The 13,260-nt window shown below is 47.9% G+C and overlaps 1 protein-coding gene across 1 annotated transcript; it reads left to right on the plus strand.

The window, feature by feature from the left end:
• The first annotated feature begins 340 nt into the window (after positions 1-340).
• LOC117023190 (dehydrogenase/reductase SDR family member 2, mitochondrial-like) lies at positions 341-7,753 on the plus strand. The gene is given in 9 exon segments (XM_033107647.1): positions 341-414; positions 1,857-2,034; positions 2,460-2,476; positions 2,567-2,654; positions 5,544-5,614; positions 6,626-6,671; positions 6,943-7,077; positions 7,321-7,376; positions 7,642-7,753. Coding segments are annotated over 9 exon segments (777 nt in total).
• The last annotated feature ends 5,507 nt before the right edge of the window (positions 7,754-13,260 follow it).

Consider the following 13,260-nt stretch of genomic DNA (forward strand, 5'->3'; position numbering starts at 1 on the left):
CTAGCAGGGCCCAGCAATGTGGCATCCACGTCTGCTGTGGTGGTGTGGTTCACGGTGACAGGGAAGCCCATAGGGACTAGGTCGTGCAAAGGATATGAGTAGCTCTATACTGTATACGTTTGAAGGTTAACGGGCATCTATCAGAGACTTCAGTGGAACCCTCCCATAAAGGATGCATGGAGACCCAGATCCTAACATGTTTCAAGATGTGATTGTCTTCCCAGGTTCTTCCCCAGCTTTGGGTCCAGGAGGAAAGAGACCAGACATGATTGCCACTCTCAGGGCTGCGTCGTGGGCATTTAGAGGTGTTCAGTGCTCGTCGGTCCCTCTCTCAGCAAGAATGAGCAGCCAAAGAGCATATGGGCGCTGTGCCCTGACTGAGAAAGTGGCTGTGATCACTGGGTCCACAAAAGGGTGAGTGAATGGGAGACCCTGCTGCCTCGTGACCAGGAGATGTTAGTGTCCCCATCCCAGAGCAGGGGAGGCCATTCTCACACATCCCTGCCTGACACCCCACCTCATTACACAGCTCTGGCATTTACAAAGAACTCCAAATTCTAGCATCTCTCTCTAACAAACCTGGTGTTTAAGTTCCAAGAATGATGTTGGAAAACCAGGTGCTTCTGAATTGGTCGGGTAGTGTTTGATCTAGTCTCTGCACTAACTGGCTGGGTAACCCCAAGCTATTTAACTTTATCACAAATTATTATTAAAATACAGCTAACATACAATAGTATATTAGTTTCAGGTTTATCCCATAGTTATTCAACATTAAGCTATTTAACTTGTTACCGTCATCAGGACAGCCCTCTTTCCCCATCCGTCATAGGCACTCGGCCATCAGTCTTTTAGGGTTCTGGTCCAATAGGGAGGAGAAGCCTGCGACCTATTTGTGCCTCAGACGCAGGGCTCTCGTTGACTGCACAGTGCCAATGGCACAAGGACGTGTCTCGAGACCAGCTCAGAGAGCTTTTATTGATGAACCTCTCCTGATCATATCTCTGCCTATGTCCCTTTAATTCCACTCACCCTCTAACTGCCACAATGGGTAAGGAGTGGTTACCGCAGGCTGGAGGAGGGGTGAATTCTGGGGTCCATTGCTTCAGGGGCTCTGTCTTCCTTTTGACATTTCATGATCTCTAACATCACCGATTTACACCCCTGTATTGTAGAACTGGTTAATCACTCCAGACTTCTGAGAGCCCCATGATGTTTGTTTGAAAACTTTGTGTGTATTCCCATATCCAGCCTTCACAGCAAATGAATACATTAAAAATTCCAAGTTGCCCAGATAGTTTATACAAGAGAGGGGAACTACGCCTTCTGTCCTTTATCACAGGGGCTCAACCTGCCCCAGTCAAGAGTGCCTCAGACCTGTTACACAAGGAGAGGGAGAGGGGGGCTGCACACGTTCTTTGGTATAACAGTTTTAAAGGGCCGAGCAGAAGAAAGCTGTTAGGCTTAGGGAAAGAGCAATGTACACCAGAGGCCTTTGGCTAGAACAACGGGAGAAAACGTTGGGCAGTGAACGAGTCTCCACAATTTAGGCTGTTTGCCCAGCGAGTTTACAAATGTTCTGACGGAACATTACTTTTTAAAAAATCCCTTTATCTAAATTGATATGAAAGTCTTCTTGTCTATAAAATATTATTCTTCTACCTGCAGTTGTGAGGATTCAATGGGGTAGTCTTGTGAAGGCCTGATGTATAGTAAGCGTTCAAGAGTTCCTCTTCCCCACTCCAAGGTTTTGGAGGCGGCTCTTGGGCCACACTCTGGAACTCACTTTGTGTCTCATGATCAAAGTCCTAGGAGGCGGGTGGGGATGGCAGAGCCATCACAGCCATCTCTGCCCACAGGATCGGCCTTGCCATCGCCAGGCGTCTGGCCCAGGACGGGGCCCACGTGGTGGTCAGCAGCCGATAGCAGCAGAATGTGGACCAGGCTGTGGCAGCACTGCAAGGGGAGGGGCTGAATGTGACAGGCACTGTGTGCCACGTGGAGAAAGCTGAGGACCGGGAGCGGCTGGTGGCCACGGTGAGGGGCCAAAGGGTGGAAGGACACAGGCAGGAGAACACACAGAACCTTTTCCTCACTGCTCAGCCCTGCAGGAGCAGGGACCGGGATGAGGGTCCAGAAGCCCTAGAACACATCCTGAGATCATGACTGCTCACCGTATCCCTGAGCAGACACTGGCTCTCTGGAAAGTGGCCAATTGATGAGAGGACCCTCACCCCTACACCCCCTCACCACACATCCTGAGAGAACTACGGTTGAGGAGGGGTCTAAAGGAATTTCCCCATCCCAAGTCCCCAGAGGGATTCCTGGAGAAGACCTTCCTCCCGTGAGGCCCTCAGCACAGAGAGCCTGCCCATGGCCTATCCAGGGCACTTACCTTCACTAAGAGTTTGGTTCTCACAGGAGCCTTGTGACTGACCATTCCTGGTGGAGACACTGATCAGCAAGCTCTGCCTCAGTGGCCCGTGCACCTGGGCTCTCTCCTCAGACCGTGTCCACGCTCACCTGGCCCTTCACGTCTCCCCTCCCCCAGGCCCTGGAGCACGCACAGTGGAGGTGTGGACTTCCTGGTGTGCAATGCTGCTGTCAACCCCCTGGTGGGGAGCATCATGGGGACCAGTGAGCAGGTGTGGGACAAGGTGAGGGGCTGCTGGGAGCTGGTGGGGGGCTGATGTGCTGGCTCTGCATGGGCTCCAGCAGGGCATGCCCCCGCCGAGCCTCTCCTCTCCCCTCCCCCATGTTATTGTAAACACGCGCACTGTGCCCTGATGCTCCTTTCTGGTTTGTGTGTTTTTAAGGCCAGTTCCTCACTTTTTCTGCGTTCTTTTCTCTTCCATTCCTTTCGCATTTATTCAGCAAATACTTATTGAGGGCTTGCTTTGTGCCAGGCACTGCTCCAGGCTGTAGAAACAGAACTGTGGGAGTAAGTCTCTGCTCTTGGCAGGACTCAAGAATCGTAAGGTCTCTGCTCTCTGTCAACAATTTATGTTCTTACCTCCATTTACGGGGTCATATGTTGTTGGTGGTGCTCGACTGTGGCGATCCGTACCTGCCGCTAAGACTCTCTGCCTTTCGTAGATGTGGGTTTCTCACTGTCCTCCGATGAACCTGCTGCCCCCATCAGGCCTGTACCCTCACATCAGCTCTCTGTGGGCTCGGAGGTTCCAACTCGTTATGAGTCCACTTAACCATCCTTCCAGCTGGTGTTCAAAGGTTCAGGGAGACTTTGTAAAATGCTTTGAGGTCCATCTCGGGCTTCATTACTCTCCTATGTCTCCTCTTCTGTTCACTCCTGTGTTTTGTTCCCTTGTCCTACTGATGGGCAAGGTGGATGGATGGAGTCACGTACTTCCTGTCATTGTTAGCACTTCCTTCTGCCCCAAGCACTGGGCTAGAGCATTTCGTTCTGCCCTGCCTAGTTCTCCTCGCTCTGCTCAGTGTCATCAGGGCTGCCGTTCTTGCTATGTACCCAGGCTGGCTGCCCTTCCAGCCCACCTGAGGGATGACCTGAAATCTGAGCTCGCTGCAGCTGCTGCCAGTAGACTCCAGATTCTCTACTTCCTTAATGCCTTTGAAGGATCATTAGCGATTAGGTAGCTGGGATTTCATTGCCGACAGTCTCCTAACCCTCCTGATTCATTTTCCCTGTTAGTGTCTCAGTTCATAGGATCCTGACTCTTTTTTGTCGGCGCTGTTTGAAATCTTCCCTCCTGAAGCTGGGCACACTTGCCAACAGCCAGCCTTACTTTCTCTGCTGCTCACCTATCCTCCAAGGACTTGCTATTCCATGTGCAGTTCTGCACCACTAGACAGAAATCATCCTCTAATTACATCTGCCACCACCTTGGAGGTGAAATACACGGTCAAGTCGAGTTCAGAATTTACTCGAAGCTCTGCTTTCACCTGAACCCAATGTTCGGTAGGTGTCCTGTGAGGGGAATTCTTCTCTCTCATCTTATCCTTGGGCCAGCCTGAGCACCTCTTCAGGGAGACCCCATTTTCCCCAGCAGGATGGGATCTCTCATCTACCGCCCCACCATGTCTCCTCCATCCCTTCTCCATGATTCCAGCACGCACCTGACTCAGGTTCACAGTCCCTATCCAGAACTTGTTGGCACTGAGCTGGTCTACCTTCTTTGCTAACATACGGCACATCTCCTGAACAAAGGACAGACTCTCTGTTTCTCCTTGGCTCACATTTGGCTCCTGAGTCTAGGAGGGGCCTTGTCACAGCCCATCGTCCGGGGAGCCAACACTCATGGAGCTTAGGGTAGGCATGTCATGGGCTAGCGGGCTCTGTCTGAGCAAAGAGTGATCAGGAAACCCTTAGCCTAACCTCAATTTCTTCTTCTTGGGGACCTCATGATGTTTCCCCCTTTAGAATCCGAGCCACTTCTAGCATTCCCAGGGGGCATCTCAACACTGGTTCCATGTCATCAGATGGGCCTCAGCAGAACTCATTGAAGCACTTCCCTGCCCACATCTAAGGGGATGAGTGGTGTGGGATGAGGACTGGGGAAAACAGTGGACAGTTACAGACATGTAACTTTAGCGACTCATTCTTTAGAGACGCAGAACATAGCTGACCTCACTAAGGACAGCACCCCTCACATCCCTGGTGTGACTTTAGTCCTGGCTGGCACTCGGTCCAATCCCTGGGCTCAGCGTCTGCATCTTTTATTGCCATTTCCTCCATACTTCTCCTCTGTCCCACACACCGGGCAGAGTCGCCGGACAGAGGGTCAGGGACCCTGATGTCAGAGCCCAGTTCCCGGTTTTAGTCACAGACAGGATCAGCCTGGGCACCTAGCACCCAGAATGGCAGTTCTCTGTTGTGCCTCCCTCTTCGTGTTGGCCCCAGGAAAGCTCAGAGCCAAGTTTGCAATAACCTGGCGCGTAGGTTGGCCCTGACAGCATGTGTTCTTGTGAACGCAGAATAGAATAATACTCAGTCCTTACCACGTGCTGTGAACCGTGGGCACCAATCTCACTCTAGCTTTTTCTGCACTTATTGTCCCTTGTCTCCATGCTTCACGCATAATGCCTTCTGATTTGCTTTATGCTCTTGCATTCTGAGTATGCCTTATATTCTATGGGGACAAAGCGAGAGCATCAACAATAAAAACAGAGAGACAAAGACAACTCTTCCGGAAATCTCCCCTGCTCTCAGCACCTAGTACTTTCCCTCCTTATGGTTCTTCAATATTTTACCAGTGTCTTCTGCTTATATAATTATTTCTATTGTCACGGCCAGTTTTTTCTAAACACGTCAACAAATCTTTCCTTCGCCCCAGTCCCGAACAGTTCACATATTCGGGGCTCTGCTCCCAGGCCTGTCCCTTAACCGAGCTGACTATTAAACCATGAGAAGTCAGAAACACCTCTTGCCCAGGTCAGAAGGGGGATTAGTCTGTCAGATCTGCACACATCTGGTTTTGCTGCACAAATTATAAGGACTTCAGGTGTCTTATGAAAACAAAGCTGGGCTGACGGTGTCTGTCTCCGCCCTCCACCTGCTCTGATTTCAGATCCTGAGCGTCAATGTGAAGTCCCCAGCCCTGCTGCTGAGCCAGCTGCTGCCCCACATGGAGAAGAGAGGGTAGGCTACAGGGCAGGGTGGGGACTGGTGGGAATGGGGAGACTGAGGAACAAGAATTGACTCTGGAGAGCTTGGGGCACACCCGGGAGTGGGCGTGGACAGCACAGTTCTTTCTGAAATCTCCACGTCCCTCCTCCCTCTGCCCTGCCTCACCCCGTGTGCAGCTATAGTTTCTCATTCTAGTGGCTGCGGGATGAGAGTGAGGTTCCAGGGGCCCAGGCACGTTCTCCTTGGCCTTGAAATCACCAGGCTTAGGAGGAGGTTGTGCTTTAGCTCCTTGACCTTGTGGTCTGTTCATCCACACCCTCACCTACTTTGGTTTTGTCAGAGCTGGACAATCCCTTTTCACCAACTTACAACCTATGACAGGGTTTGCCCCATTTCTGCCCACAGGGAGAAGCCACCCCAGGCCCTCCTCATTCGTTGCTTCTTAGTCTCTAGGGACTCTGCCTCTGTTCCAGATCCTGCATATCTGACCACCCTTTACACATGTTCCCAGCGGTCTCATGACAGGAACTTGGGCCACCACCTCCCTTGGGACCCATCTGCTCCTCTGACCCTTCACACAGGCATACCCTGTAGGAAGTAGCTGAGGACTGTCTGGAGAGAAGAGAAAGTTGCTATCATTTCTTGTCTCCTCCTGCCCCATCTGCTCTCAGAGGTGGCCCGTTGATAAGTATTCCCCTTCGGCCATGTTGCCTCTTCACCAAGCCCACTGTGCTTCTTTCCCCATCCCTGGGTTGGCTATTGTTCCCCCCTGGAGAAGCAGAAGAATACAGTGGTTCTGAGCATGGACATTGGGTCAGAGAGATAGGATTGGGATCCCAGCTCTGCCACTCATTGGCTGGGTTACTAAACCGCTCTGAGTCTCGGTGTCTTTAGCTGTGAAATGGGAATAAGAGTAGGACCGTGTGAGGATCGCATGCTTCACGACTGCATTATAGCCCTTCAATCAATGCTGACTTATGAGCTTTCTCTCTCCTTTTGTGTTTGTCTGTCTCCTCTCAGGAGGGGTGCTGTCATCCTGGTCTCTTCCATTTCAGCTTATATACCACATGTGCTGAGTGCTTGCTCCGTGTGTCCTGGTTGGGAAAGGGCGTGGTAGTTCCCCAAGCCTGGGGCAGACCCCCCTCTTAGTCCTGCTGCCCTGGGCAGAACTGGTGTCCATGTGGCTGCTGGGTCGCTCACACCGGCTTCTGTTCTCAGACCAGGCTGAGGAGTGTGTCTGAGCTCTGGCTGGGCCAGGTGTGATCCTCTGTAGGTGAGAAATCCAACTGACAGTTCCTTTCACCCCCATCACCTCCTAATCACTCTTAATCCCGTGCCAGGCGCTGGGTGCCTACAATGTCAGTAAGACAGCCCTGCTGGGCCTCACCCGGACGCTGGCGTTGGAGCTGGGCCCCAGGGGCATCCGGGTGAACTGCCTGGTTCCAGGAATAATCGAGACTGACTTCAGCATAGTGGTGAGCACTGGGTCATGTCCCCTGTTCCCTAGGCTGGCGCATGGAGACACTGCCCGAGGACTAAGCGGGAAAAGGGACACATCCTTATAGCTGAGGTCCTCACCATCCTCTGAACTCAGCCGTGGCCCAGTCCATCAACACTGAGAAGGGCAAAGCTGTCATGTGTGTTTTGTCACTACCTTGGGGGCCGTCCCTTTTCCTTGTTTAACAGCACTGACTCTTTCACCTCTTCCTTTTGCTCAGTTATATAAGAATGAACCTCTCTGGAACAAACTCAGGGAAAACCATCAGCTGCACAGGCAAGTGAGGTTTGGTCGCTGGTGGTCTGGGTACAATTGGGGAGGGTAGACTGAGTCTGACCCAAGAGCAGACCCCTTCCTGTGTATCGGCCATTCCTTTTTCTGAATTCTGGGTTCCACACAGGCCCAGAGGGTACAAGTAGTGCTGCTGTATCCACCCTGTCCCTCCCTGGAGCCCAGTCCCACCAGAGAGGCCTGATAGCCCCAGCGCACAGAACCCGAATGTGAGATTGCTGATGCTACGTTCTGTGTTCCTTCCATCCAGGATAGGGCAGCCTGAGGACTACGCAGGCCTCGTGTCCTTCCTGTGCTCTCCAGATGCCAGCTACATCACCAGCGAGAATATCGTGGTGGCTGGATTCTCTTCTCGGCTCTGACGGGGCTCGGGGGCTACAGAGCTGTGGGTCTGGGCCTTGGAGCCTGAGGGTGGGTGCGCTAGGGGATCATCGCGGTCTGGGGACAGAATCCAAAGCTCTTCCAGTCTAGCAATGTGGAGGTTCGCTCATGCCAGGCTTGAGGAAGAACCTCCAATAGTCTCATCCTTGGGACACTCTGCGTCTCCTCCATGTTGAACTATTAAATGTACAATCTTACTTTCTAGCCACAAATCCTGTTCTTCCATTTCTGTCTGTTCTGTTTCCTCTTATATGATAAACTCCTGTTCCCTGACCCTCCATTTTGTCCTAATATATCAATCCCCTCCTCTTTATTTCCTCCTATAAATAGTCTAGATTGCACAATATAGCACTTAAATCACTGTTTTATAAGTGCCTTTAGCTTTTTTCCTCACTGCTTTTCTGCTGTACCCCTTTGGGAGAACACTTGTGCTTAATCAATCCAAATGTCTTTTTTTTTTTAAACTATACTTCGGTTGTTGTGGAAAACTGGAGAAATTAAGGCGTCCAATGTAATTTTGGCTTTTAATATCACTTGGCAGTCTTTTCACATGGTCCTACTTGGGACCATCTACCTTTCCCCTAAACATGTATTTAAACGTTAACCAATTGTATTAGTGTGGTAACAAAGTACCACCGACTAAGTGGCTTAAACAACAGATACTTATTTCCTTACAGTTGTGGAGGTTAGACGTCCCAGAGCAAGGGGTCAGCAGGGTTGATTTCTCTTGAGGCCTCTTTCCTTGTCTTGAACATGGCTGCCTTTTTCCTCTGTCTTCACATGGTCTTTCCTCTGTGCACGTCTGTGTCTTAACCCCCCTTCTTATAAGGACACCAGACGTATTGGATTAGGCCCAACCCCAATGACATAATTTAACCTTAATCACCTCTTTAAAGACCCTATCTTAAAATACAATCACACTCTGAGGTACTAGGGGTTAGGAGTTCACCATATGAATTTGAGGGAGGGGACACAGTTCAGCCTGTAACATCGATCTTTTCAAGCCCACTTCCTCACCACCCCAACCTCCGTCTTCAAAGAGGGGCCAGGAACAATAATCTGATAACTCCAACTCCTTGCCTCTCCCACCACCTTATGAATCTGTGTGTGAGGGGTTCTCTTTTCCTGACTCTTTCACATCAGTGAAGGGAGTCCTTCCCCATCCCACCACAAGCCAAGGTGGTTCCCACCTCTGCTCTAACCGGACTTCTCAACTCTTTGGGTTCCTTGAGCTCAGTTATCCCTCATTTGTTTTTTCAATCCCTCCAGTGGCAAAGTGAAGCCAGAGTAATTGTTCTACCACATCTGGCCCCACAGATCTCAAACAGCCTGTGCAGCCAGGAGAGATCCCTTTTATGTTATTTTGTGTTTGGGATTCTGCTTTTGGATTTGGGCACCTTGCCTGGAGCAGGTGTTCCATGCAATTATTTCCTCCAGTGTCTGTGAGAGGAAGGAGGCTCACCTGATGGCTTCTCCCTCTTAGTGCCTATATTCCTCCATTCCCTTTGGAGATCGGAGCACGTAGGGAGGCCATGTGGGGCAGTTCTGTGCGTACTGTCTCAGTTTTGGTTTGGGAGGCTGTTGGCAGAATCACTTCTCTTCCTGAGTCAGGAAGAGGAGTTGGTGAGCTCTCGGGACTGTTTTCTGACTTTTTGGCACCCTGGTTTCCAGAGCCACGGGTACTCCCTGCTCCCTTACAAAATTGCTTTCACTTTATGTCAAAAAAAAAAAAAATCACTTGAAACTTGGAAGTAGGCAGAAGAGTTGGGAGAATATTTTCAGTGCATTGTTGCACTGTAGGGATTGACTTTCTATTATGTCTGAGCAAAGATTAATGTGTAGATTTTTATCTGTTAGAGATGCAAATAATTCTGTTAGAAGAGATTGTCCCAAAGATTATGGTTTATTGTCCTCTTGGACATTAACCAGTTTTGTGTCTCACCCTAAAATTTTATTCTAACATTTCTTATAAATACCTAGCTTCTTAAATGTTCATTGAATTGGTCATAACACCTGAGTGGTTCTCTCATTAATGAATAAGTTGAGTAAGATTTTGACACTTGTTCATTTTTTATTTGTACGACAGTCACAACATTATTTTTGAAAATTATATTTTAACACTGATTTATTGTGTGTAGGAGTAAACAGAAAGGAGAGGCTAATAGACTTTGTAGTAGAACCATTTTTATTAATTATGTTGCTGAACTTCTTTCTATTATTTATTTACCTTTCACGTAAAAATTATTTAAATTCTCTCATTTATAAAGAGAAAGCTCCCCAGTAATCCTTTATCATTCTGCAGCTGCCGTGTAATACTCTTTTTCTTTCACAAAATGTTTTTATAAGGTTGTCTAAAAAGTTGTCTCAGACCAAATGTCTAAGGCAATACATGAAAAATATCATTGAGTATGCAAAGTTAATGTTAAAAGGGTGTGAAAGTTTCATGCCTATTGGAGGTAATTACAAAGACAAGAAAGTTCTTTCTGCTTTCCTCCTGACTTCACTTTCCTCGAAGTTGTGACCTCTGCTGGGCACTTTCCAAATCTCCACTGACCCTTTACCTCAATCAGCTTTTCTAGCTCTCAAAGTGAAAGCTTCCAGTGCAACACCTCTACACAGACTTTCTCCTGCATCACCATAGAAACAAGAATCTCACTATGGAAAAAAATTCCATTATAGTGAGGAAGACCACTGTAAAATATAGACTAATGAGTTGAATAGCAAACAGAGTAGAACTTGTATTAGGAAGGGACTGAGTGACAGCAAGGGCAGTTGGAGGAAGGAGATAGGATATATTTCTGGCCTCAGATGGGAAGAGACAAAATGTAGAGTCTAATTCTTGTCCTATATGCCTGAGTTCTTACGTTCCACAGTGCCTGGCTGGAGGTTCCCACTGTGGTGAAGGAGCACCAATGATAACAAGCAGAGTACTCATGACCTTGAGTTTCTCCTACACATTATTTTGGGAGAAGCAGCAAAAATGACCTGTGAGATTTAATTAGTTTTATGGATTGAATGTTTGTGTTCCTCCAAAATTCATATTTTGAAATCTAAGCCCCAATGTGATCGTATTTGGAGGTGGGCCTTTGGGAGGTCATTAGGTCATGAGGGTGGAGCTCCCAAGATGGGATTAGTGCTGACTAAGAGAGACCTGAAAGCTCTCTTTCCACCCTGTGGGGACACAATGAGAAGTCAGTCTGCAACCCCCAAGAGGGTTTTCACCAGACCTTGCCCATGCTGTCACCCTGATCTCAGACTTTCAGCATCCAGAAATGTGAGAAATAAATTTCTGTTGTTTATTTATCAAACGACCAGTCTATGGTACTTTGTTAGAGCAGTCCAAACAAAGAGATTGTGCAAATTGATAAGAAAAATACTAATGCTTAAGTAGATAGATGGGCAAAGTTATGAAAAATAGTACATAACAAGGAAATCTAACTGGTTGATCACATATGAAAAAGTTCAACTTAATTAGTAACCAAGAAACTATAAATAAAAACAACAATGACTTACTGTTTTTGCCCATCAAAATGACAAAGATTTTAAAGGCACAATACTTACAATGGTGATGAGGGATGAGATGAGTGATGAGACAAGTAAAGAGTTAACAGGAGCAGGCTTGTGAGCTGGCAGGAGGGGACAGGCAAAGAGTTAACAGGAGCAAGTTTGTGAGTTAGCAGGAATGAGCTAAACCTCAACCGCTTGGCTCTGACTCCCCTGGCTAGCACTGCACCTGCAAGCTGACAAGCACCTACATCCATCATACGTGGGAAGAGAACAGTTCCCATTCGCAATGGCAACCCCCTGCACATCATAGGTGGGAACAGAATCGTTCCAGGAGAAGACAATTGTAACGGCAGCCCCCTGCAAGCTGATAAGTACTCTACATCCTGCATGGAAAAATATAAAACCCCAGCATTCTTTCTCACTGGTGCAGCTCACCCTATCAGGTTCTGCCCTGGCACAGCTCCGTTTGCCAGTATCTATCTTACCCCTCTGTCTAGTCAGCTGTTTCCATCAGACTCTGCCCTGGCAAACTTCTGCCAGTATCTCTCTCACCCCTCTGTCTTGGCAGCTGTCCAATCGGGCTCTGTCCTGGCAAAACTTCCCTTTGCCAGAACTCTCTCTCCCTCTCTCTCTCTCTCTCTCTCTCTCTCTCTCTCTCTCTGCCTGACTTTCAATAAAGCTTTCTTGCTCTCCCACTTTGTGAATTCTTTTCATGTATTGCGAACGACCAGGGGTTAATTCTATGCCAATACAACGAGTACATGCACACGTTTTTGGCGGAAATGGAAACTCTACAACTTTTCAGCAAATCAATTTGGCATTATGAATTAAGAACTTCATTTAACCCAAGATTTCCACTTATAAGGGTCTATATGAAAGAAACAATTTATGAAATTTTGAGTGACTGCAAAATTATTTATAAAATCAAAATATTAGAAATATAATAGCATGAATGCCCCCAAATAAGGAAATTGTTAATTTTGTGTATCCTACCAATCTCCTCTTGCTCACTTCACTTCAATCATACTGTCCTCTGCGCTGTGACCTGAGTGGGCCAGGCTTTCTTCTGCATTAGGATAATTGGACTTACGCTTTTCTCTCCTTGGAATACTCTCCCCCTAGATACCTGCATGGTTTGCAATCATACCTCATCCAAGTCTTTTTTCAAATGTCACCTTCTTAGTGACACCTTTTCAAAAATTGCACCCCTCTACAGTATTCCTTTTCCTGGCTACATTTTTCTTCCCAGCCCTGATCACTATTTAACGTTCTATGCAGGACCTCGACTACAAGTCAATCTATCTACAAAGTTCATCATTGTCTAGTTGCCTTGATAAAGGCTTTAAATTTTAAAGCCCAATTAAATTCTTCATTTCATTGCACTGCAAGTTATTGCGTGTTTCTAAAAATAAGACAGAAAGAAGGACTTTTAAGTCAAATCAAGATTTAAAACATTAGAGACTCCATGATGTGAAATTGGCTAAGTGAGAAGCCCTCTTTCCTTATTATGTGATAGTGACGTAGCTGGTTAAACTCTTCCTTCTGCAGCTTAGGTCTCTCAGACCAAATGTCTCTTGAAGCTGGAGCTTTAGGACATGTGGTAGAAAAATACCAGAATGTTGGAAGAAAAATATTGGAAGTTTCTTGAAGCTGTTGGTAAAGTCTTACAAAACAGAGACACCCTTCGATAAGCTGACCTGGCTGAAAGCAGAAAGGGGACAGTATACTGCATTTATAGGGGCCTTGAACACAATTCCATTCACCACGAGGACTAGGGATTGGCACTCCTACAGCCATGCAATGCACGACAGTGGCAGTGCTACAGGGGGAGGGGCCGAGTGTGACCGGCACTATGTGCCATGTGGAAGGACCTGGAGCGGCTGGTAGCTATGGTGAGGGGGCAGAGATGAGAACACACAGACCCAGGCCAGGGCAGGTGGGGCTCTAAGTCAGAATGCTCCTTTCCTTACCTATTTTTGGA

This window comes from Rhinolophus ferrumequinum, chromosome 6 (assembly GCF_004115265.2).
Source record: "Rhinolophus ferrumequinum isolate MPI-CBG mRhiFer1 chromosome 6, mRhiFer1_v1.p, whole genome shotgun sequence".
NCBI classification, from domain to species: Eukaryota; Metazoa; Chordata; class Mammalia; order Chiroptera; family Rhinolophidae; genus Rhinolophus; species Rhinolophus ferrumequinum.